We start from the raw sequence: 25,549 nt of genomic DNA on the forward strand, positions 1-25,549 counted from the left end.
TCAAAAGTGTGGTGTTCTGCCTAACCCTGCTTCAGCTGGTGTGTTTAATTGCTTCTTGAGATGTTGGGGACTACTTCACCAGACGCTCTACTGAGGTACCTATTGTGTGCCATGTCCATGTCTAAGCTCCCTGGGGGACCTTAGAGCCTAATGAAGAATATAAAAACAAAGTTCAGAAGTGTGAGGGACCTTTTCCCTTGAGAGCCTCAGGAACGGTGTCAGAGAAGGTGTTTGGACTGGGCCTTGGAGAATGAAGGAGTGAAATTTGGACCAGTGGAGAAAGTCATAGTGGCAGAAATAAGATTGTAAAGGTCAGGTGGCGGGGCCTGGTAGCGTGAATCTTGACTGTCAGAAGCAGGCACCTGGCATCTAATTAGTGCCCAAGGGATATATTGTGGGCTCCACAGGACAGTGACAAGGCCACACAATGGTTTAGAAAGATTAATTGGGCAACGGTTGGAGAAAAGACATTTACCTCAATTATGTTTGCCCCATCTTGTATGTATTCCTATTCAGATGTATTATTCGAAAAATAAATAACCCAGGCAGGTATCCAGCATGTTCATAAGCATAAATAATTAATGTCAGGATAGAATGGAGAGGTTTTTCTCCTGTGGTAAAACCTAAAAAAAAGATTGAAACTAAACACTCAGCTGGGGCATAGCGGACACAAAAGAATGAGAAAATCGCAGGCCGACAGAACACTCGGTTCTGGAGCTCGGCCAATCCGTTCCTTTTATGCCACAGGCCACAGCAGTAGGCCTCTGCACCTCGGGCTCTGAGCTACGTGTCCAAAACCCCCAGGCCCTTAATTGGCTCTTCATGGGCATAGGAGTGTTGGAGCTCAAAACCCTCTGTTTTGATTCAGCATTCATCATTAAGTCAGCCTTTCATTTCTCTGTCCTCATCCATTCGTTCATTCATTATTCAGTCTGCTCTTCATATCTCCAGCCTCCGTAACAGCTGTCAGACAAACATCCTCTAACCCAGCTCTGATCATGTCGCTTGTCAACTTAAAAACCTCTTGCCTCCCCCAGTAAATTGAATCTCCTTAGCATGGTGGAAACCCTGGTGGTGTAGTGCTTAAGAGCTACACTAGTAACCAAAAGGTTGGCAGTTTGAATCCACCAGGTGCTCCTTGGAAACTCTGGGGCAGTTCTACTCCGTCCTATAGGGTTGCTATGAGTCGGAATTGACTCGGCGACAACGGGTTTGGTTTTTTTTTTTTTTTTTTTTAGCATGGCACATGGGGCTGTCTGTGTCCTGGCCTCCTACCTACCTGCCCACCTTCATCTCACACTACATTTCCCAGCCATATGCAGTCTCTAAATGTTTTGCAAATCCTTGTGTCCCTTAAATCTGTTTCCCCCTTTTACCCCCAGATTTTTACCAATCAAACATGTTAATCCTTGGAGACCCCATCACTGTCTCCTCCAATAAGCCCTCCCTGATTACCCCAGGCAACATCAATTGCCCTTGCCCTGTCTTTCGCATGGCACTGGTATGGAGCACTTCTGACATCCTTCTCTGTTACAGTCACCCACGACGGCGTCTCTCATCCCCACTGCCAGCTCCTCAGGGCGGGGCTGTCTGACTCCTGGCTTGTCAACCCAGTGCTCGGCAGAAAGGATGCTTTGGAGCTGTTTATGGAAATAAAGTACTGGTGCAGAGCAGAGCCTCTAAAAGGGATGGTCTGGTTACTTGGGGAAAGAAACATGGGAATGTTGCCAATGGAAGTTTGGTTACGTGCCCTCTGCTTCCCCCAAAGTACTTTCTAGAAAGTTGTCCACCAGCCCTGTGTCCACAAAAACAGCTTTATGCAAGCTGTCAGCGGAGTCTCAGCTACTGTGAGTGGCTCTGCCCAGATAAGGTTACCTTTGGTCATCCCTTAACAAGAGGTCAGTGACCTTCCTCTCTCTGCAGCTGACATTTCCCAGACCCTTGCAACCTTCTGGGCCTCTCTCTGCCACTCCCCTTTACATCCCTAGGCCCTAGCCACACAGCTGGTCACTTTGGATGCCCTTCCCTGGACTTTAGTGTCCTTTTACACACTCCCAAACTACGTAAGTTTTGTCCTCTGTGCCTAGAAGACCCTGCTTGGTTCATGACAAAGTCCGGTTTATCCTTCACTGCTCAGCTCAAACAGAGGCTTCTCTTTGCCCTTTCCCTGACCCAGACCTTGACGCTACCACATCCATGCTGCAGGGCCCCACCTGAGCGGCCAAGCCCAGCCACTCTCTTCCCCCAAGGAGTCCTTTACCTGTTTTCAGCCTTTCTCTCCCCCTGGCTAGTCTGTGAACCTTGGGACATGGTGCCTTTCTTCACTCGTTTCCAAACCCACAATGACCTAACAACTCACATGTGCCTGTATATATAACACACATTAACCAGACAGAGGTCTTACCCTACAAGCCTGTGTGATTATTCTGTTCCGTTCATTTTAATACTGGTGGGGCCTCACTCAGTCAGTGATTCTGACCCCTGTTGCACATTAGAATCATCTGGGGATATTTAAGAACAAAAAAACCCTAGACCTGGGACTACCCTCAGAGATTCTGATTTAATTGGTCTGCAGTGGTTCTTGGACATTAGTATGTTTTCAAAGCTCCCCAGGTGTGCTGAGATTGAGAACAATAGCACTAAATCCTTGCTTCCCAAATGTGCTGAAGATAAGAAACACATGAACTTGGCCAACTGCGTATGGTCCCCAGGCCTGCAGCATCGGCATCACCTGGGAGCTTGTTAGAAATGCAGAATCCTGGCCTGCCCCAGACCTGCTGAATCAGGATCTGTCTGTATTTAACAAAATCACCAGGTGATTTTTATGCATGTTACAGCTTGAAAAGCATTGACATAGATTCTAGGTTTTAGAAGGTTGGTGTGGTGCAGCGCCTTACTTAATACGGCCCTTTAACCCATAGTCTTCGTACCTCTCACCAAATGGCTGGGTGGGACTATACAAATGAGGTGCTTTTGGCCCACTAAGGGGCTTGGATAGCTTGCTAACAATTTAAAGAATGTGCATGGTGGGACCAGGCAAATAAGGATATACCTTATTTGTTAACCTATGATTGTTAAGGTTGTGTGTCAACTTGGATGGGCCATGATTTTCAGTGGTTTGGCAGTTACGATGTTTGGCAGTTGTATGATGATGTGATCACTTCCATGATGAAATTTAATATAATGTGATCACTTCCATGATGAAATTTAATATAATGTGATCACCTCCATGTTGGAATCTGCTGTGAGCCAGTCAGTTGAAAAAGAGTTTCCTTGGGGGTGTGGCCTGCATCCAATGTAGGTGGATTCACTGGCAAGTCTTGTGGGCTCTTGCTTGCTTTTCATCCTTCGGCTGGCTCCTGTTCATCTGATTTCTGGTTCTTGGGACTTGAGCTAGCAGCTTACCTGCTGTCTTGCCTGCCGATCTTGGGATTCGTCAGTCTTCACAGTCTGTGTGCCAGAACCCTGCTGTCTAACCTGCTGATCCTGAGTTCTGTAGGCCCTGTGGCTACATGAATCAGGAGAAGCCTCCAGCCTGACCCAGGGACCTGGGGCATTCTAGCCTCTACAACTGCATGAGTCATTTCCTCGACATAAATCTCTCTATATATTTATACACTTTATTGGTTTTGTTTCTCTGGAGAACCCACCCTAAGACAGAACCCTAAAGAGGAGATTGGCCTGTTTTACCATCCCACTAGGCTTAAAGGGAGACACTGAGAGAGTGTAGGAGCTATAACATCAGAGATGATAAAAATTAGCGACAGAGAAACGGTGGCAGCAGAACCAAGAGATCAGCAGGAGACTTGCTGGCAGGAGACAGTGTGGTGGGCTTCCTGGCCTATAGAGTGAGAAAGCTGAGTTCCTTTGGGTGGGAAGCTTGGTGGCAGAGTAGGTGGCCTCTGGGCACTTGAGCGAGCTAGGTTTGCTGTCCCACGGAGGTAGAGCCGAGCACCTTCCGGCTGAGGCCTATTGGTGGAGTGGGGTACCTCTGGGCACTTATCAGCAGAGCTGAAAGAGCTTTGTAACACTTAACCAAGCAGGGCAGAGGCCTGGCTGAGTTGCTGAGGGCCAGGGAGAGGCCTGCCTGCAGGCACAGCTGAGAAGAGGCTGTCCTGATCAAAGAATTATATCCTGAGCGTTCCTGAACCTGTGTTACTTCCCTAATAAACCCCATAATCGTGAGCATTGTCTGTGAGTTCTTTGTGGTCATTGCAATGAGTTATCGAACTCAGCAGAGAATTAGAGTGCCCTGTGGACGGGATGGTTGGTGTCAGAATTAATGAAGATGGCAAAGAGAGGAGATGTGTCTGACCTCTGCCTCATAGGAATCAGCCTTGGGATGTTGATCTTGATTCTCCTTCTCCCTTGTGAAATTAAATGAGGTCAGATGCCTCCACCACACCATTTTAACAGTTGGTTAAAAAAATAGATCTCCAAGTCATTGCTTAGGAAGAACTGAGTTTCTTTTAATGGTGGTGGAACACTTTGGGAGAGGAAAACGGTAATGGTTGCACTGCAGGTGAAAGCTGGACAATGAATAAGGAAGACCGAAGAAAAATAGATGCCTCTGAATTGGGGTGTTGGTGAAGAATATTGAATATACCATGGACTGCCAGAAGAATGAACAAATCTGTCCTGGAAGAAGTACAGCCAGAATGCTCCTTAGAAGCAAGGGTGGCGAGACTTTGTCTCATGTACTTGGGACATGTTACCAGGAGGGACCAGTTCCTGGAGAAGGACGTGGTAAAGTGGAGGGTCAGCGAAAAAGACAAAGACCCTCAATGAGATGGATTAACACAGTGGCTATAACAATAGGCTCAAACAATGATTGGGAGGATGGTGCAGGGCTGGGTAACATTTCGTTCTGTACGCATAGGGTTGCTATGAGTTGGAACTGACTTGAAAGCACCTAACAACCGTAGTTACACAATATGATGAACTTAATTATACAAGTAAAAATCATTGAATTGGCAAATGTTTTGTTATATTTTTACTTTGTTGTTGTTTTACCCTATGTGTTACAGAGTAGAACTGCTCCGTAGGGTTTTCTTGGCTGTGATCTTAATGGAAGCAGATCACCAGGTCTTTTCTACAGTACCACTGGGTGGGTTTGAATCGCCAACCTTTAGGTTAGCAGTCAAGCGCAAACCATTTGTGCCACCTAAGGACCTATATTTTTACTACAATAATAATTAAAAAAAAAAAATCCCCAGTCCTAACTCAGATCTACTACTAAATCAGAATTTCCCAGGGAGAGGCCAGTCGACCTATACGGATTAACACAGACCCCAGATCATTCTTCTTAAGCAGTTTTGTGAAACAACAGCTCTACCTGATAATCAGACCCATAATAGTGACCTAAAGTTTAAACACAGGGGCCTGCAGGGTTTAGGAATGTGTGAGTGGATGAGCCTTCCGCCCAGAGGGGAAGTGGGAGCCCAGGCCTAGGAGAGATGGTACAAACTGTGTGAGTGGATGAGCCTTCCGCCCAGAGGGGAAGTGGGAGCCCAGGCCTAGGAGAGATGGTACAAACTGTGTGAGTGGATGAGCCTTCCGCCCAGAGGGGAAGTGGGAGCCCAGGCCTAGGAGAGATGGTACAAACTGTGTGAGTGGATGAGCCTTCCGCCCAGAGGGGAAGTGGGAGCCCAGGCCTAGGAGAGATGGTACAAACTGTGTGAGTGGATGAGCCTTCCGCCCAGAGGGGAAGTGGGAGCCCAGGCCTAGGAGAGATGGTACAAACTGTGTGAGTGGATGAGTCTTCCGCCCAGAGGGGAAGTGGGAGCCCAGGCCTAGGAGAGATGGTACAAACTGTGTGAGTGGATGAGCCTTCCGCCCAGAGGGGAAGTGGGAGCCCAGGCCTAGGAGAGATGGTACAAACTGTGTGAGTGGATGAGCCTTCCGCCCAGAGGGGAAGTGGGAGCCCAGGCCTAGGAGAGATGGTACAAACTGTGTGAGTGGATGAACCTTCCGCCCAGGGGGGAAGTGGGAGCCCAGGCCTAGAGAGCCCAGGCCTAGAGAGCCCAGGCCTAGGAGAGATGGTATAAACCAAGAGGTGTGAGGTTCGTAGGAGCAGGGAATTGCAATCAGGGAAGGCTACCTGGAAGAGGTAACCCATAAAAGACGACTGAGATTTAAACAAGGTGGCTCCAGAGAAAGCGTGGGACCGGAAGGGGTGTGTAAGGTGGGAGACAGCAGGCTGCTCTTTGTCCCTGACCTTGTTCCTGTCACCTACCTTTGCTTTTCTCTCCGGTACACCTGCAGGCAGAGCTTGTGCCCTCCGGCAGCTCTCAGGACTCAGGTTGTTGGCCTCTGGGTGGGATCATGGGACACCCTACTTGGTATCTGAGTAACATGTACTTGTGAAATACAAACATTTCTATCTAGCAAGGGCTGAGTCAGTAAAGCAACAACAAACGTTGGCATAATACTCCGTGGTTTTCCAAGCAGTTACGTGATAGCTATTTCCTCTGATTTTCACATCACTCACGCGCTCAGAGAAGTCCGGTGACCTGCTTGAGTTTTACACGTATCAAGAGGTGAGGCTGGGACTTCGCCTCCTCCATCATTTTTGGGAACAGAGCTGGACATAGCAGCTCAGTCCGTAGCTGATGTCTTCGGCTTCCCTAGCGCTTGGGAAAGGGACTGGGCACCTGGTGAGTTGCAGGGAGGCGGGCAGGTTGGCCCTTTACTTTGTACAAGAACCGCAGGTGAACTTCTGATCACGCAAGTTGGGAAATGCTGAGCTAGATGCAGCACGTTGTAAGGTCAGAATAAAGGCCAGAATACTTGGGTTTAAATCCTAGATCCCCACTTCCTGATCACATACTGGGGCAAGGCCCTCCCCTTCTCTGGGCTTCGGTTTCCTGTCTACGGAACAAGGACCTTCTGGTGCTGAAGTACCCAGGATGGCAGACCCAGCATGGTGGGAGCTTGTTCTCCTTCAGGTGGCCAGTGTGGAGGGGGCCGTGGAGTGGAGGCTTGTGGTCACCTGAGGTTTTAAGTGTCACCCTCTTCTCTCGTACCTGGGGAAGAAGAACGTGGTTCCCTCCAGATCCTGCTAACCACCAGCCTGCAGCCCCACCATTAAACCCAGCTTCTGCTTTTCCTGTTGTTGTTAAGTTCTGTTTAGCTGATTCTAGTCCATAGCGGACCCCATGTGACATAGTAAAACTGCCCCACAGGGTTTTCTTGGCTGTAGACCTTACGAAAACAGATTGCCACATCTTTCTCCTGCAGAGCCACTGAGTGGTTCAACCTCCGACCTTTTAGTTAGTAGCCACATGCTTAACCGGGGCTTCTTTCTGCTTTTTCTAGCAGTCACTTAACCTTATACAAGGTCAAGCATACCCAGAGTAAGGTCTCCATAAATGACCTTTTATCATTGTTACTTCACTTAACATATAGGTATTAAGCATCTGGTCCCAGGCCCAGTGCTGTCGAGTCAATTCTGACTCATAGCGACCCTATAGGACAGAGAAGCACTGCCCCATAGAGTTTCCAAGGAGCGCCTGGCGGATTCAAACTGTCGAGCCTTTGGCTAGCAGCTGTAGCACTTAACCGCTATGCCACCAGGGTTTCTGGTATGTGTCAGGAATTCTAGATTCCTGCTCCTCTGGAGTCTACATTCTAGTGAGTGAAGACAGTAAATAACGAACATCATACATGTTTAATATATAAGCAATAAAGACTTTGCTTAGGTTTAATATTTAAACAATAAAGACAATAAACGGTAATGGGGAAATAAATGGTAAATTCAATAATTATTTAAATAATAAACACAACAAATGTTTATTGTTTAGATAATAACTGTTGAATGTTAGAATTAATTTAAATAACAAAAATGGGATGTTAGCCAATGCCAAGGTGGGGGATGGGAGAACTCTGAGCAGGGCTCTGGATTTCAACCCAGAGAGTAAAAGGGCCTTAGGCTCTGATTCTTATCCCAGAAGATGCTCAGTAGGGCTAGAAAAAAATTTTTTTTTGTAAAATGGCCACCACTCCTCCTACAGGAAGCTTTCCTGGAGCCTTAGACCTTCTGGGTCTCTTTCCTTTGACATTCTGTGGCTGTATGGCCTCTGCCTTTCCCATGGCTGACATTATCTGCAAGTTGCCTCAACAATGCTAAAGGCGTATGTTAAATACTGTGTGTAGTCTTTGCAATGCCCCCGTGAAGTTGGTTCTCTTCTGCCACTTCACAGCGGAGGAAACAGAAGCTTGGAGAGTTTTGCAGCTTGCCCAGGTCACGTACCTGGAAAGGGGTGGAGAGGATGTGAGTCTGGCCTGCCCAGGGCTCCCCCTGGGTGACTGCTGTTACTCTTCTCATCTGCCTCTGGCACTCCAGGAGGGCAGGGCTCCCTTAGAGCCTCTCTGGGTCCCTTGTCCCCATCCCCCAGCCCAGGACCTCAGCTGCCCCCGCCAGAGGGAGCCCCTGCTGAATGGAAAGGAGTGTTTGAAATATCAGTGACATAGCTTGCAGCAGCACAGCAACACACAATCTACCACAATAAGACAAACAGACTCGTGGTGGATAGCTCTCTCAAAGCTCTCTCTAGAAGACCTAATTTAAAAAAAAAAAAAAAAAAAACAGCTGCCATCTAGTTGATTCTGACTCATGTTGGCTCTACGTGTTGTAGAGTAAAACTGTCCTCTATAGGCTTTCATTGGCTGATTTTTTTTTTTTTGGATGTAGATTGCCAGGCCTTTCTTCTGATGATGCCTCTGGATAGATTTGAACTGCCAACTTTTTTGTTGGTAGCCAATCACTTAACCATTTACACCACACAGGAACTCCTAGAGACCCAAATAAATGGTCTGAGGACAGATCTACATGGCAGAAGCCAGACTCAGAATCATCCTTCACCCACAACCACAGAGGCAGTGACTCTGGGTCATGTGCCTCCTGCCTCCTTCCTTGAGATGCATCAGGGCCACCATGTTGGTCAATTCCTAGGCTACCATTCCAGTGTGTTCTGTGGAGTCCATCTTCTTTAACTCTTGGGAGTAGGAACTCAAGGTGCCATTCCTGGCACCTTGCCTACCTGGTCACACCTCACCATGACCTGTTAATGATTTTCTTTTCCCCTGTTAAGGGGAATTGCCCAAGGTCATGTAAGGAGTGGCAGCTTTGGTGGCCAACTGTGGCTTCAGTTTGCCCAGGACTGCCCTGGTTTTACAGAGAAGGCCTGGTGGCACAGTGGTTAGGCACTTGACTGCTGACTGAAAGGTCTGCAGTTCGAACCCACCAGCCACAGTCTCTTTTCATAAAGATCACAGCCTTGGAAACCCTATGGGGTGGTTCTCCTCTTTCCTATAGGGTCATTATGAATCAGAATCAATTTTATGGCATCAGGTTTGGTTTTGGGTCCTGGTTTTAGCACTGGGAGTCCTGTGCCCTGGAAGCTCCTCAGGCTTGGCACGCCAGAACGACTGGTCACCCTGCAAGCAGAGCCTAGACAGCCTCCTGTCCTCACAGCCTCCATTACCTGAGGGCTTAAGCTGTATTTGTTGAAAGAAAACTGCTAATCTTATGCCTCAGGTTTTAGGCAGAGTCCAAGTTGCTGAAAGTTCTCAAATGTAAACAAACAGCTTTTTTTTTGGGGGGGGGGCAGTCCCAGGCATGGCAGTGGAAGATAACTTGATGTCTCTCCAGAGGACAAGAAGCCTTGAAGATGTACTCAGCCTTTGATCCAGCAGTGCCACCTCTATTACAAATTTCTCGTTAAGAAAAAACCAAAAATACGAATAAAGATTTCTGTACAAAGACATTCCCTGCAGTTTTGGGAAAAAAAGTTAAGGTAGAATATCGCTATGAAAAAAAAAAAAAAGATATATTCGGAGATTTAGTGAGATGAAAGAATAGCACAGGACCTTATGTGAAAGGAAAAACGGAAGGTGTAAAACTATACAAACACAGTATGGGCCCAGTTTTTAAAATAGTAGTATGTATGCCCAGGGAAAAACACGGAGGAAATGCTTTACAATGTTAACAGCGCTTTTCTTTGAGTTTAGGGTGGCTTTTACTTTCTTTCGTATATTTTCCTGTAATGCACATTTATCGCAGTAAGCTCATACAAATTCTATCATCAGAAAGTCAATAACTGAAAAAATACTGTGTACAATTGATCTGCAGTGAGCGGCTGTAATTCAGCCTGGCCTTCCCTCTCAGGAAGCAGGAATGAGCGAGGCTTGGGAGTAGAATGCGTCAGGGTTGCTCCCAGCTCTTGCTCATGTTTCCTCTGCCTGGGATGTCCGACTGTCTACATGAGGCCCGGCTCAGATATCACTTGCCCTGTCTTTTCCTCGCTTGTTTGCACATCTGCTAGCGCAGTTTGCGCATCTGCTAGCGCACCCATCGTCCACCACTCTGCACTGCCCGCCATTTATCTGTTTCCAGGCCTGCCTTTTCCTTCTCTGGGCCTCAGTTTCTGTAACAAGGCCTGGTGATGCAAAAGCTGTTTTCCTTTCCCAGGGACTGGCTGAAATGCCAAAGGAAGCCACATGAGGGCGCCAGAGCCACACTGGTGATTTCTTGCCACCTGGACAGACCACGGCCCCTTAAACCAAAAAAAAAAAAAAAAACCAAACCCACTGCTTGCCGTTGAGATTCGGACTCACAGCGACCCTACAGGACAGAGTAGAACCGCCCCCATAGAGTTTCCAAGGAGCACCTGGCGGATTTGAACTGCTGAGCCTTTGGTTAGCAGCTGTAGCAGTTAACTACTACGCCATCAGGGTTTCCCAAGGCCCCTTATCTCCCCAAACCGGAGATTACACTGGCACTGCAGACCTGGGATGCCTCCCCTCAAGAGGGAGCCGGCCAGAAGGAATTGGCTTATAAACCCTGGAGAAGAAACCTCCTATCCCCAGTTTTTCCAGAGCCATGTTGGCCAAGGCTGGCCACCCTCAAGCACCCTGAGGCACGTGGAGGCGGACTTGCTGTGTGGCCTGAGCAAGCCACTGTCCCTCCCTGGGCCTGTTTCCAGCCTACTCTGGTGGGTCTCTGTGCCAAGATGAAGTGGGGGCAGGCAGGCATCCTGGCAGTCTGCCGTTTCCTGTAGTCTCTGGTTGAGGAAGATGTTTTCTGTGCTCAGCTTCCCCCTCCTCTTTGTCACCATTGCTTTTCAATCTGTTTGATACTCAATGTTTGTTAAATTGAACTTAAATGGGAATAAAAACTCTCCACAGCAGAAAGCAGGAGCTTAGAGGTGACCATCAGAAACCATTCCTCCTTCCCCTCCAGGAATTCCTGGCCACAAAGCACTGGCGCTGCCCTTCGCGCGGAATCCTGGTTGGGCCCAGGAGCATTTCTGGACGTGAGAACCATGTGCCAGAGCTTTGTCCGCCCTTGGACACAGGCATCCCATGGGCAAGGGCAGGCCACAGAGCAGCTGCTGTCTGCGTGAGCCCCCAGAGCTGCTTAGAGGGGACTGGAGTCAGAGGTGTGGATTCTGGTCAAAGAATGCAGGCAGGGAAGGAGAGAATGGAAGCCTGAGTCCTGAGGAGAGTGGAGGAGGTAGGGGGCTGGTGGGGAGAGGCAGGAGAGGTAGCGAGTCTATCCAGGGCACAGACCGAGGTTGCTTTCAGCTGTCTCGTGTTTACACCCCGGTGACAGGGTTGCCATGGGCAGGGCCCGAGACCAGAGGCAGGATACCCCATCCCACTCCAGAGGAGGCTTCCTGACTTGCTGGGGCACCCTCTGCTCCCTCAGGCGCTGACGTGTGTGAAGGAAGGGCTTGGCCTGCAGGCCTTCAGGAACTCTCCCTGCCTCGGGCTCTGCACTCAGACCTGAGTGTTCTCGATGATGGTGTTAGGGCAAACAATGGGAGATTGTGAGCTAAAGTCAGTGCCCTCCAGAAAGTAGGAGGCCAGTCTTCAGAAAGACCAAAAACTACTTCCTGGACTTGAGAACACCCCTTCCCTTGCCCTGCCCTCTGTTCTTTTGCCTCCACAAGAGTGAAGCCCTTGGAGACGCAGCAGCCTTGCCATCTCCTCTCCTGGCAGACTATGCCTCACTAGGCCTGTTAGCTCCCCTGATGACCCTACCAGTGTTACCTCTGTCTGGAACGCCTGTCCCTCCCTACTCCCTGGTGAACTCCTACTCATCCTCCAAAGGCCAACTTCTGAAAGGAGAGATCCAGTGCCCCCTAATCTGGGCTCCCACAGTACCGCAGACCCATCTCTACTATAAAAGCATGTATAATTGCGTGTTTGTTTCCCCCCCCCCAGACTGGAAACTTCTTTAAGGCAGGAGGTGAGTCCTATTTACCTCTGTATCCGCCAAGTCTGAGGACCAGTAGGCACTCAATGAATGTTTGCTGAACAAATAATTTGTTTCCATTTTAATGAGCTCATTAGGGCTCAAACTCCTTTGTAATTAGGAAGCAGGAAAGTTCCTTTTTTTTCCTGTAACAATCCACCTCTGGGGGATGATGTCAGAATCTTAGCCTTTACAAAGCAGAAGGCAATCAAACTAGATTCCTGGGGCACATTGTTGCGTTTTTAAGAAATAAAACATGCATGCTCAGTGGGGTGTATTTAAACAAACCTGTATATTAAATGCTTCACATTAAATATACATCATTGTACAGTTTATCACACAGAATGAGAACTTACATTTCTGTGGCTGGTACCAGGCTCCTGGCAGTGATACAGCCTTGAGGAACAGGGGGAAGGGTGGTGCCTGTGTGTGTGTCTCTGGGTTCTGGAAGGTGCCCCTACATCTAAGGTGTGGACTGTACTGCCCCCCTCCGGAAAACTTGCCCCATTTAGTCTTTGCTGGTAACCGCTTCTGGAAGTGTGAAGAGGCCGATGTGGTGAGCTGGCCAGTGCTCGATTTTGCCAGGCCTTTTGTGGGCACCCAGGGCCAAATCCAGATGCCAGTCTGACCTGTCTGCAGTGCTCTTGCACATACTGTCCCCAGGGTCTAGGTGGCTGTCAGTCCTCGCTAGGCCCTTAGGCCAACATGATATCAGCCACTTCTCAGAGCCGGGCAGAACCTGGGGCTCAAAGCCATAGGGAACGTCTGAGCCCCGCAACTACAGAGGGCTCTGCCTTTTGACACGGAGGCTTTGCTGGAGGCTGGATCAGGGTTCCCCTTCGGATCAACCCCCTGGCCATAAGGGGGCACCAGCCCAGAGCCACCCTGGGAGGAAACACACAGCTCAGCTCTGATTAGCCCAGCCTTCCTGAAGACTAAGCCGTTGCCACAACTTTCCTGTGCAGAGGCTGCCCTGTGATTCTCTCTCTCCAGGAGAGGATGTTACATTTGCCAGATTCTTCTGTGACCTCAGATACCCCATGGAACCTTGGCTTGAGAGGCAGGTGGGCCTTCGTTGCCCCACAAGGCCTCCTTTCTTTCTGTGGATGCCATCTTGTTTGGGGGGCTGCCAGAAGAGCCCTTGACTCCTCAGAGCTCAAGGACGGAGCCACTGAAGTGGTTGGTGTATTGTGGTCAATAATGAAGCTGGCAAGGAGGGAAAGAAAAAACAGGCCCGTGGCTCGGAGCAGCAAGGTCGGTTAGTGGCTGGTGGTTGTGTTCCAAGACAGAATGCTGAGGGCCAGATATTGTGTGGCAGTGAGCTTTTTCTTTTCCTCAAAGAAACCCAACTCATTTTTCCCCCTTTAATTGGCAGCAGATAAAAAAAAAAAAAGAAAGCCAAAACAAAAACCAAACTAACGCCAGTAACCTGAATGTGAGTGTTTCTGAAAGGGAAAAGCTGTTTCAATTGTTAGATGTCCAAGAAAACATGAATACACGCTGACAGAGGAAACAGTCACAATTAGAGGAAGAAGAGGGAGAGGTTCATAAAATTAAGGAAAAAAAATTCCTTTTAGCAGCTCTCATCCTGTAAGCTGGCTCCTCTGCCGGCTCCAAGGCCTAAGGGGAGCTGGAGGCGGGGCCTCAGGAAGATGAAGGAAGGGGAGGCAGGGTGGCCCCAGGCTAGAGGGCAAAGCAGCCCAGTTTTTACTCAGACCACAGCCTGGAGCCTTTCTTGAAGAGAAATTTGCTATGAAAATTGTCTAGAGAGGGACTCTGTGGCCTCAGGAAGTGTCCTGTGCAGGCCGAATCTGAGCTTGCTTGTCTGAGGGGAGGAGCTGGTGTGGTTACCCCTCCCCCCACACCTCTGGCCTCTAACGGGGCTTCCTTGGCATCCAGCCTCCTTTGGCACCTCTGTTCTCACGAAGTGCCAACTCCTCATTTATTTTCACGTTCACAAAAAGCAAAGTCGGAATCACTCCAGGTACGCCTGCCTTGAAGGATGCATTGGAAAATGCTAAACAGGCAAAGGATCAGGATTGGCTTCTTTGGAGGCTGACGCAGCCAGAGCCAAGGTGGCAGTCACGTCAGCCCAGGGAGGTTGGCTTGCCTTACAGGTGGGAGGGGGTGGGGGCCCGCTGGACCGATCAGCAAGGACCCGGGAGGATAACCAGCCTAAGCAGGAGAGACAATCACCAAGGAAACGGCATTGATGGCTTTGACCACAAACTGCTGAAATTCGTGGCAGCTGCCTAAAGTGCAGTGTCTAGTCCTGCCCCGCACCAACTTGACAGGTGACCTTGGCATGACCTTGTCCCTCTTTGGGCCTTTGTCTCTTCAACTGAACAATTAGACTTACCTCCCTGTAAGGCCCTGGCAATGCTGATGTTCTAGACCTCTGGTGTTCAGACTCAGCCCCGTGCACCATTCCCACATGTGCTGGGGACGCTATCCCCCAGACTTCCAGTCCATTCAGACCAGCTGGGCAGGCAGGATGCTGTGTGCTTGGCCAAGGCTCCGGATCCCTTTCACACCATTCAGTAGGTGGAAGCCATACCTTTCCTGCCGCTGGCTGTGATTCTTCTATTTTTTCAATCCCCATCTAACTGCAGTGTGGCAGGTGGGTGCGTAAGGAAGGGGAACTGAGTAACAGGCAACTTCACAACCTTTTTAGGATCTGCCTGTGTGGGAAGAATCTCTGCTCCTTGGAGGATGGGGACAAGACAGGGGTGGTGTGTGTGCACACACGCATCAGTGACTGACAGGGCTCCATGTCCCGAGAGAGCAGGATTCTGCCGTCCTCCAGGAGCAGGGTAACAGGGAGGACATGCAGAGCCAACTAAAGACCATGGAGCCTGTCTGAGCTCCAAAGCCTGCTTTGCTGCTTCTGGGCTGGGTGACCTCAGGCATGCCACTTTCCCCCCTCTGAGTTTTCCTTTCCCCACATGCCTCATGGTGGGAACTGACCAATGAGTGGGAGGAAAGCCCTTTGTATACTGCTGGGTGCTGTGCACTGTAGGTTATTAACACAGACCGGGGGCGGGGACGGGGGGAAGGCCTGATTGTTCCATACAGGGCAGCTTCTGACTGTATCTGCTGCTGGAGCCTGAATGCAGGGCTGCCTGACCTTCCTGCAGGTTGATTCTCTGGGCAGACAAGCCCTCTGGCCAGTGCTCCTCCCATTCTGTGCCCCCACTGCCTCCACCCTGTTCACAAGGTAGACCCACTCTGGTGCCCAAAACCTGCAGGGGGCCTGAGATAGGGGACAAGCTCCCCACCCCCAGTGTTATATTACACAGGCCAGAGAAGACACCCTGCGCTGGGACTGAAAACAGCAGGGAGGCGCTGCCCCCTCAGAGACCCTCTGTTGTGTATATATATATATTAAAAAAAAGGGATAAGCATATATATTAAACGACTATTTTATTTACACACCCTATTCATAAATAATTGAATCCTCTTTTTGACTGCACAATGATTCCTTGAAGATCTCCTACCGATTACATTAAGTGACTACAAGTAGATTAGTGGGTTTACCCACGTCTGTGTGTGACCATGTGTTCTCACTTATGTGCTCACACGTGCACGCACACACACATCCCAGAGCGGGGAGGTACCCAGGCCTGCTGACCCTGGGCCGAGCTCCCAGGCTCAAAGCACCAGCACTTGGCTCAGGGCGCCTTGGGGCCCTGGTGGGAAACTCTGCCCCACACACAGGTGTGATTTCGTGACAGCTGGAGAACAAAGAGACGCAACCCAGGGAGCTCCGCCCTCGGAGCTGCCCTGCCTTTGTTCATCCTGGAAGGCATCTCTTTGGATTTGCAAATATTTTAATTCACAGAAACTCAAGGAAGGGTGGGGTGGGTGCTGGGGTGGCATGTTCACCGTCCTTCACCAGCCCCCACAAGTGGCAACAGCATTCTAGAGACATGCAGTGGTGTGCTAGTACCATACACATGACACAGACTGGACACACTGGCCACAGGGCCGGGATGATGGCAGGGACCGCCGGTCCTCCAGGTCAGAGCAGGAAGGGCTGGCCTGCTCACAGGGTCCGCACGGCCACAGGGTAGAGCAGGGACAGATGCTCAGCCCCTTTGATGGGCAGCTTCCGGGTGGTGTAGTAGTGGATGACTTCTGGGACACTGTCGAACGGGGGGCTATTCTGACCCAGAACGTACTTCTCTTTGGTTTTGGCCAGTTTCATGTGCATAAAACCCTGGTTGCTCCTGTGAACAAAACACAGAGGTCATTAAGATGTACAGGATGGCAGAGGCCAAGGGTGCCACGTTGTGGAGGATGAGTACAGGGGGTGGGCCAGTGGAGGGGCAGGGGAGCACCGTCTTGGAGATCCACCCAACTTGGCTTTGAACAAGGCTATACTGTGCTCACACTCATCCCCCTGGAGGACGGCCTCTTGGGCACTGGGGCAGAGGCCAAATTCCCACTAGTACGCAAAGATTCCGCAGCTGTGAGTGCTTGCAACAGAAGAGATGCCTAGCCAAGGAGCAGCCGGAGTGGCACCTCCAAGCCAGGACCAAGGTCCAGGGCCACCCAAGGGCACATTCCAGTATTGATCAGGATCCAACACCAACCTCAATAGTTGGAGGCAGGTCTTCTGACACAGAGGAGCCGCTGGGGCTTCCTCAGGGGAAAAAAAAACCCAGTTCTTCCTACTCCTGGTGCTGACACCTGCTGAACCCTTGCCTGGCAGGTGCAAATCATGTATGTTCCATGACACTGTGACAGATGGGCACAGCAGGGTCATCACCCCCAGTCTGCAGGTGAGTAAACTCTATGCAAGGGATGGTGGGTGAGCTGTCCTCCAAAAACTGATGCATCTCTTTCATAGTATAGAACTGTCACAGGAAGGGGCTACCTACCCTGGGACTACATTTCCCAGCCTCGCTTGCAGCCATTGTAGCCATGTGACTAGTTTTGACCAACAGGATGTGGGCAGACTGTGTGTACTTCCCCCAGCTCTGCTCCAAGCAGGCTCTTTGCCCTCTGTGCTTCCTCTCTGCTCAGTGAACTCACCTCAGTGTTTCCTCTGCCAGGAAGTCTTCCAGGACTCCCACGGCAGAGCTCCTTCCTTCCTGACTACACAGAGAGCACTCATGCCTCCATCAGCACTCACCTTCTGAATTGTAATTATTTGTCCATCTTCCAGTTCCCCTGAATGCTCCACAGGACTGACTCTGGTCTCTGTACCCACCATGCCCAGCTTTGGACTTGGCTGGGAAGAAGCATTTGCAGGAGGAAGGGCTGACGGTGTGCCCATGGCCCTTGTAGCCCACCCTGCACCCGCATGCTGGGTGGGACGCAGCTCACTGATGGCAGGGGCTGCACTCCTCCTGCCAGCCAGCATCCACCAGCCCCAGTGGACCTCTCCCTCCTCAAGCCAAGGCTCCAGCCACATCAGGTCACTCACTGCTCCACCAACCTGCCTTTACCCAGGCTGCTCTGTCCCTGCCTGCTCGGCTCCAAGCTTGGCCTCTGATGAGCCTTTTACTGCTATTATGATGATTTTGCGGCCACACCTGTGAATGCTTCACAGTTTCTAAAGCACAGTCCAGTCTATTGAGTGCTGATCACTTAGTGAGAAAGCTGGGGCTTCCAAGCCCTGCCACCTTCTCTAGTGTCTGACCCTGGGCTTCCAGGAGGCCAAGATCACCTCTTGCCTGCCGCCTCCCCCCCACCAAGGACAAGGCTGAGAGTACCGTGTGGACACATGGGAGCTGCAGCCTTTCTGAGCCTGAGCTCTTCTTCCCACCTCTGCTGCTCCTGCTTGAACACGTCACTTCCATTCGGGCCTGGGTGCCCAAGCCCCCCAGTGCCCGCTCTGTTAATACATTAATTTGGGCTCCAGGACCATTTTCAAATGGGCAGAACAAATGCTTATTGAAGTGCAGGCACTGAGCAATACATCTGCTCATAATAATGTATTTAGAGATGTCACCCTTGGCTTAAAGGAAATCGTTTGGAGAGCAATTATGTTTCAAGAGAGAATAATTCCTGTAAAGAATAGAAATTTAAATCAAGATTTTTTAAGGCTGGCAATGTTCTAATTACAGAGCCTGTGGCAAGCTCTGCTCCTCAGTGAAGGGTCATTTCATCAGAGAATTACCTCGACGCCTCTGAGAAGGAGGAGGCGCGCTTGCTTAGGCCACTAGAAAGAAAACGGTGTGTGCGTTAAATGAAAAATTTAAAACCCCATTGAGTAAACATGTACCTACCCACCCTGGGGAGATCACAAGTCTGCATCGACTTGGAGGGGACTCTCTAATGGCTTAAATGAAGCACTGGCAACCCCATGTGTGTCAGAGTGGAACTGTGCTCCATAGGGTTTTCAGTGGCTGATTTTTCAGAAGTAGATTGACAGGCCTTTCTTCCAAGGTGCCTCTGGGTGTGCTTGAACCCCCAACCTTTCAGCTAGCAGCAGCACTCATACCGTTTGCACCACCCATAGACTCCAAGAAAACAGTAGGAAGAGTTAAAAGCTCTGCTCTGGGAGGCCCCAGTGCTCGGTATAGCTGGACAGGGGCATGTAAGGAAGAGAGGACTCACTACAGAGTGGAGCTGCAGGTGTGAGTCACAGCTCAGGCAGCCAGGGCCATGTGACCCTGGCCAAGTCACTCTTCTCTGTGTGAGTCCAGCTTCACGATTCTTACTAGTCTGTGACTGGGGGTGATGTGCAGTGGGGGGTGCCATTTATTTTATAAGGAGGTTAAGGAAAGTAACTCACACAAGTTAAGGTGAGATTTTCACACTGGTTCTTTTTAAAACACCCAGCAAGAGAAGTGGGCAGTGACGGTGGCAACAGCTTAGAGCCAGAGGCGGAAGCAACGGTCCTCTGTTTCCAGGCCGTGGGTGTGGAATGGCCCCCAGGGCTACACACCGACATCACTGTCTTGACAGGCATGGGTGAGGTGGGCAGCTGCCAGGCTGAGAAGAGCCGCACACCTTCCTGAAGTCACTCCTGCCTCTCTGGTCGTGCTGTTTATGTTTATTCCTCCCATACACACCTGTTTAAGCTCCTCGACCAGGCTATGCCGAGGGGACAGGAAGGTAATGAAGCTCAGAGACCAAGACAAAGCTGGGACCATCCCTTCCTCCTGGGATCAAGCACTGGCACTCTGCTGTTCTCTGGACCTTGGGTCTTCCTTGCCTCACTGGGCTTCTGCCCTTGCCCCCACTGCATTGTGGGCAGGTAACTGCATGGCGTCTGAGGTGCTGGGTCCCCTGGGATAAGCATACTCTGCTGCCTGGATGCAGCCTCATACCCTCCCCTCTGTTGCTGCCGACATCCCCAGTCCTGAGGCACTGGACACCAGTCTGTACCACCTTCAGGGCTAAGGTTTCCGGGCACTTCTTGTGAGCCAGGCTCTGGGCCCAGCACTCAGGCTCCAACATGGGAGGTGACCAGTTCAAGGTCACACAGCCATCAGTGGCCAGTGGGCCTTTCCCAGAGCTGGTGCTCCTAACCTTGGTGTGCTCCAGACCCAGGAAAGGGCCCTACTTAACCCTCCACAGCCCACATGAGGCCAAGCAAGGGGGCAGGCAAGAGCTGTCAGACCTTGAGCAAATGACTCCTGTCCCTGAGCCTCATCCCCACGGCACCCACTTTGCAGGGTGGAGGCAGATCAAGGAGACTACAGAGGGGCTGTGAGCGAAAGGCCAAGAGTGGCTCACACAGAAGGAGCTTGGGGGTCAGGAATAGCAAGTCCCAATATATGGTGCCCCCAGGAGTCACCAGCGATGGGTGCCAGGCGTGGGAACCCTATCACACAGGTCATGGGTCTGGAGAGGTGAGTAGGCTTTCTTTTCAAGACCTTTTGCTAATCCTTGACCACACCACTGCAAAGGCGAGGTAAAAAGCTCTGTCAACACATACCCAAGAGACCAGTAGTAATAACATATCCTGATTGGCCACAAGGTCCCCCTGAGTGAGATCCTACCTAGCAAAGGCTGAACATTTAAAAACGGCTGCCAGGGATGGCTTTAGTGACTCCCAACTCCACACAAAAAATGTCCAGCAGACGAAGGGGGAAAAGCTAAAATTTCTATGGAGACAGAGGGCCACATCGGATAACTTGCATCTAATATGCACAGCGATGTTACAGCTGCTCTGTACATAGCGTTTTTGGAACTAAAAGATGGAGACCACCTCCTCTAACCCCCCTGGGGTACCCTGGAGGAAACTGAGGCCAGAGGGAGGAACACCCTGGCCCAGGGCACACTGCAAGGTGGGCTTGCAGCTGCAGCCAGAGCCCAGGGCCCTGCATCCAGGGCCAGGTGGGTGGGCTCTGGGCTGTGCCTCCCCTCCACCTGGTGCTGCCAGCCAGCATCAGCACCATCACTGCTTCTGGGAAAACCTCGGTCTCCAGGGAGCTCCAACAGGCTGCTGCCGACAGTGCATCAGCCCATCTCCTTTGATAGGACATCGTTCGAGAGCAAAGTCACAATTTGAGTGTCTCTAGCGGGTGACCTGTCTAATGAATCTCGTACAGCTGGCAGGGGCTGGGGCACTGTGGCTGTCACGGCATTCAGATTACTCATCATCATCAGAAAAAGCACCTCCTCATCACCACGGTTATCAGACGTGCCTGGTGCGTAGGGCCTAATAACAGCCCCGCCTTGCCTCGTAATCGAGGCTTTAACAAAACATCACTCAGCCTGCAGCTGCTGTCCAGGAGGCTCGGTGTGGCATGTGGGGCCTCACCTCTCCCTTTTAGACCTAATTGCTTGATGCATATTTCATGAAGAATCCAGGGTAATAGTTATGTTGAATCACTTCTTTTCGTGATGAAATAGCTTAAAAATACTTGCATATAATATTTATGTGGGAGAAGGCAAGGAAACTGCCCTTTGGGACTAGCGTGTAGGACCCCGTTAGAAGAATGCACACTCAGAGGTGATTCCTGGTTCACCTCAGCCTAACAGGTGACTGGGGAGCTGCTCTCTTGACAGAAATGCCCTCAGAACATTGTACCTTGGCTCAAAAGCCACCTGTGGCTCCCTACTGTCTGCCAGGCACTAAGCTGAGCGATGTCTACCTGTTACACCAACCACTGCCAAGTTGGTATAACTACCACTGTTTACAGCTGGGGAAACTGAGGCTTAGGGAGGTGTGGGCCTTGTCCCATGGGACAAGGTCAGTCAGGATTTGAACCTATGTCTACTTAACTCCAAAACCTGTGCCCTCTTCTTAGCCTGGCATTTAGGGCCCTGAAGCTACCACCAGCCTTGCCTAGCCTTACTCAACTACCCGGATGGACCCAGGTGTTCAGGTTTGCCTCTGGATGCTTTCTGACCCAAGACATGGCTTTCCCATAATTCGGTGAGCTCCTGAGGTCAGGAACCCTGCTCATTGTGACACTGTTTCTCAGGAGGCCCAGCCCATTCCCCTCAGGGCCCTCAGCACATGCCTGGCACACAGTAGGCTCTGTTTCTGAGGGAACTCGTCAAGGCCCTTTCTGTCCCCTGCTTACACACCAGCTAAGGAGAGGCCACAACTCCCATGTACTCCTCTGGGAAGCCTCCCCACTCACTCTCCACTGAAAATGCTCCATCCTTGCTCTGAGTGCTTACAGAACCGCCAGCCTCAGCTGTCTCCCGGCATTTATCACCTGCTTTGCAATCCATCCATCCATCCACACTCCTCCAGCAGTTATCTAGTTAGGGTCTGCCCTGGGCCAGGGAAATGAGGCCCACTGCATCGTGTTATAAGCTCCCACGGTGTGCAGGGGGCCACTCTGCCCCCAGATGGAGTGGCTGCTTTGTCTAGTCAGCGCTGGTCCCAGCAAGAGCCAGCAAGGATGGGCAGAATGAGCTCAGGGAGGGGCAGAGCTGCAGGGGACTTCCAAAGGGCCATTTCTGCAAGGAGGGAACAAAGGCACACACCTCTCAAATTAGGAAGAAAGCCTTGCTTGCAGGAGACCACAGGCAAGAATGGGCAAACCCCTCTCTTTCCTTGGGATTCTAAAAGAAATCATTTTCAAAGTGCCTACCTGCCCAGGCCTAAATAATCCAAGCACAAACATGAGGTAAGTTCCCTCCTGAAACCAAATCCTCCTGAAGGGATGACAGGTGAGCCCGGTATCACTAACTATAGATGTGTGTGGCCGCATTCCTGGGGGCTTTATGTGCATCTTCACAGGGACCCCAAGAGATAGGTCTCCTTGGATTCAGTTTACAGATGAGGAAACACAGTCAGGGTTCTGCCACTGAGGGCTGAAGGGGGATTGAACACAAGTCCACCACACTGTAGAGCCTGGGTCACCTGGTGGTCTCTGGTGCACATGTCCTACTCCATTCTTGCTGGAACACACTAAGGAGAGGGAATGGAGTGTGATTTGGGCAAGGTGCCCCTCTGAGGACAAAATTAGCCAGCTGTTCACAGAGAAGAGAGGGCCCTGGGGTCTCCTGGGGAAGCACAAAATCCAAGTGTGTGGAACGCCTTGGTCTGGGTCCAATCGCTATCTACCCATGTCCTGGGATGGGATGTCACAGCAGTGTTTCAAAACAAATATTTCAACAGTTCAACTCTGTGGTCTGATTACTCACCCAGGGCCCACGCAGGTTCCGCCCGCACAGAGCCTGACCCGCCTCTCTGTGGCTGGAAGACCTTAAATGCTTCCCCAGCCCAAGACTGGAACAACCCTTCGGCTTCACACAGAGGCCAGGAATGTCTGACGGTCCATGAGAAGCCCACTGCGCAGATGAGAAAACTAAGGACCAGAGGGAGAAGCAACTTCCCAGGCCAGAGCACAAGGACACCAGGGCTTTCCCAAGTCCTTTCCACCTCTGTGATATAGGGGGAGAAGGGATGCGGGAAGCGTGGCACCGAGGCTTCTGCCACCGTGGAGATGTTCTAGGAGTCGAGGAAGCTGGGGTGAAGGGGCACACGAGGTCACATGGCCACGCCCCAACACCTGGATCCTGCCCACTGCCTCCTGAAACAGCTTCCCTGTGACAAGCTAAAGACACATATGCCAAGTTATTGCAAACAAATGTCTAAATGTAAATACTGCTAAGCCAAACGACTTGATTTATAGCCAAATAATGAGGCTTTCAATAAACGCATCAGCAGCGATTAGCCTTCCGAAGGCACATGGGCATTTCTCAAGCTCTAAGTTGGAGGCCCAGGGTGAAGGCCTTAAATAAGTCATGATAAAAAGCCACCTCCAGGTAGGAGGAGAGCTGGCAGATTCTTGTCCTGGTGAACATGGAGAAGCATAAGGCTTCTCTTATGCCACACAGAATAGCAGGTAGGTCAAAATAAACCCATTTTGGGCAATTTTCTCAGGAGAAAACAGTGTCAAACAAGAGGTTTCTAATGATCGGGGCTGAAAGCAGAGGAAGTGAACCTCCCATCACTGGAGGTATGTAAGCTAGACGCTGCTGGATGATTTGCAGCCCCTCCCTCCCCGCATTGGTGTTCCCATCAGCCCTCAGGCTCAGCCAGCTGGGGATGAAAATGGCAAGCAGGGGTCGAGTCGGGGATGGGGTGAAGTTTGAAATGCTGTCAGAGCTTCAGGTACGGGAACGAGGGTCTAGGGGTTTTTATCTCTAACCGAGGGCCTCTCTAAGAACACAAAGTCCCGTGTATGCCTGGGACAGATGGGGCTGGTGGTGGTAGCTGGATGAGACCAAGCCCTGGATGGAAGTCAGATGCCTGGGTTTGAACTCTGACCCCACTGATGTCATTGGCTGGGTTAAGTCCTCTCTTACTGTGCCTCAGTGTCCCCATCTGAAGAAGGGGGAGGGGTCCGAACAGAGCTGAAGTTCTCAAGTGAGGGGCATCTCAGGGTGGTGGAGGCCACCCCAGCACCAGCCACAGTTACAAGGGACAGCAGGATGGTTCTGTCTCAGGGACGGGGAAAGGCAGACTCAGCACTGTGCACCGGGGGTCCCAGGGCTCAGGGATGGCATAAGGCAGGCTTCCTAATGGCTGTCCATGGGGATGGGCCAAGGGTGGTCCCTTCTACTCAGCACCTGCCCCTCCCAGCCCGCTTGCTCCTTGGAGCCATGGTTCTCAATCAGGGGTGATTCTTCCACTCCATCGCCACCGGGCAATGTCTGGAGACACGGGTGCTGCTGCAATCTAATGGGGAGAGGCAGGAAAGCCCTACAGGAAAGAATGAGCCTGCCTACAATGTCCACAGACCACTCATGGTCACCTGTGCCTCGAATTCTTCATTTATGAAACCGAGTAATGACTGAGGCTGCTGTCACAGTGGCCATGAGGAGTAACGAGAACCTCCGGGGAAGTGTGAGGCAGGACAGGTGTTAGGTCACCTTGCCCCTTATCTAAGGGCTTAAGGCACAGCACAGAGTTTGCTAAACAGTCACTGGCTCCAGGCTGTTTCCAAGGACCAGCCCCCAACCCCCACCCAGCAGATCAGGGGAACAATAGGTGACATTTGAAGGAAGCTCTGGAATAGGGACCATGCAGGTGCTGGGCGGCAGCAGCCTTGGGATAAGGCCCAGTTGCTGAGGAGATGCCTTAACAGGCAAAGGGGAGTTGGAGTCAACTCAAGTAAAGCTGGACGGTGAGACGGAGGCCCAGTAGGCAGGGAAGGTGACATGCGGACAGTGCCGCAAGAAACAGGGGCAAGGCAGCCACTGCCTGAGCCTCAGCACACTTGGGGAGGGTGGTGGAAACAACCAAGGACTTAGGGTCACCCAGACTTTGGTTGGAGTCCCCACTCTGCCACTTCTGAGCTGTGGTCCTCTCTAAGTCTCAGTTTCTTCCTCTGTGAAATGCAGCTTTTAGCAGCCACCCAAAAGGGTTGTCCTGAGGCCTGGACAGTGGACCTGCAAGTCTTGGAGGTGCCGCGGTGCCACGGATGCCTGCAGACACCCCTGGAGGTCCGCTGCTGAAAAGCCTCACTCCTCGGCTGCCCCCTCAGATAAGCATGCAGTGCAGCAAGGGGCTCCGGTCAGACTTCAGCTCAGGAGGCAACTTTTTCTTCTTTTTCTTTTTTTAACGAAGAGCAGGGCCTTTCTGAAAACACTGATGCAAATGCAGGGCTCAGGGCTTAGGGCTCACATGGGCTTCATTTTCACCTCTCCTCAGTAGCCTCCTTACAAATGCTGCCCAGCTGGTTTGTCTTGCTGGCTGCCCCCTGACCGGGCTGCACCGAGTCTCCCTCTCCAGCTGCCCTGGCCTGTGGTCCATGGCCCTACTGGCAGCCCAGAAGCCGAGGATGGCCAGGCAGCTCCCGCCTGCTGGACCAGCTCCTCAGTGGGCAGCATGCATGGCTGGGTCTGTCGCCAGGTGACACT

The 25,549-nt window shown here is 51.1% G+C and overlaps 1 protein-coding gene across 1 annotated transcript in view; it reads right to left on the reverse strand.

Annotated features, from left to right (window-relative positions):
• Positions 1–15,679: 15,679 nt before the first annotated feature.
• The window catches only part of SHB (SH2 domain containing adaptor protein B), a 146,083-nt gene continuing 136,213 nt past the window's right edge, over positions 15,680–25,549 (reverse strand). The window contains exon 6 of the mRNA XM_049895310.1: positions 15,680–16,488. Within this exon, the coding sequence (XP_049751267.1) occupies positions 16,305–16,488 (184 nt within the window). The 3' untranslated portion in view covers positions 15,680–16,304. The remainder of the gene's footprint in view (positions 16,489–25,549) is intronic.

The sequence above is a fragment of the Elephas maximus genome, chromosome 9 (genome assembly GCF_024166365.1).
Source record: "Elephas maximus indicus isolate mEleMax1 chromosome 9, mEleMax1 primary haplotype, whole genome shotgun sequence".
In the NCBI taxonomy this organism is placed as follows: Eukaryota; Metazoa; Chordata; class Mammalia; order Proboscidea; family Elephantidae; genus Elephas; species Elephas maximus.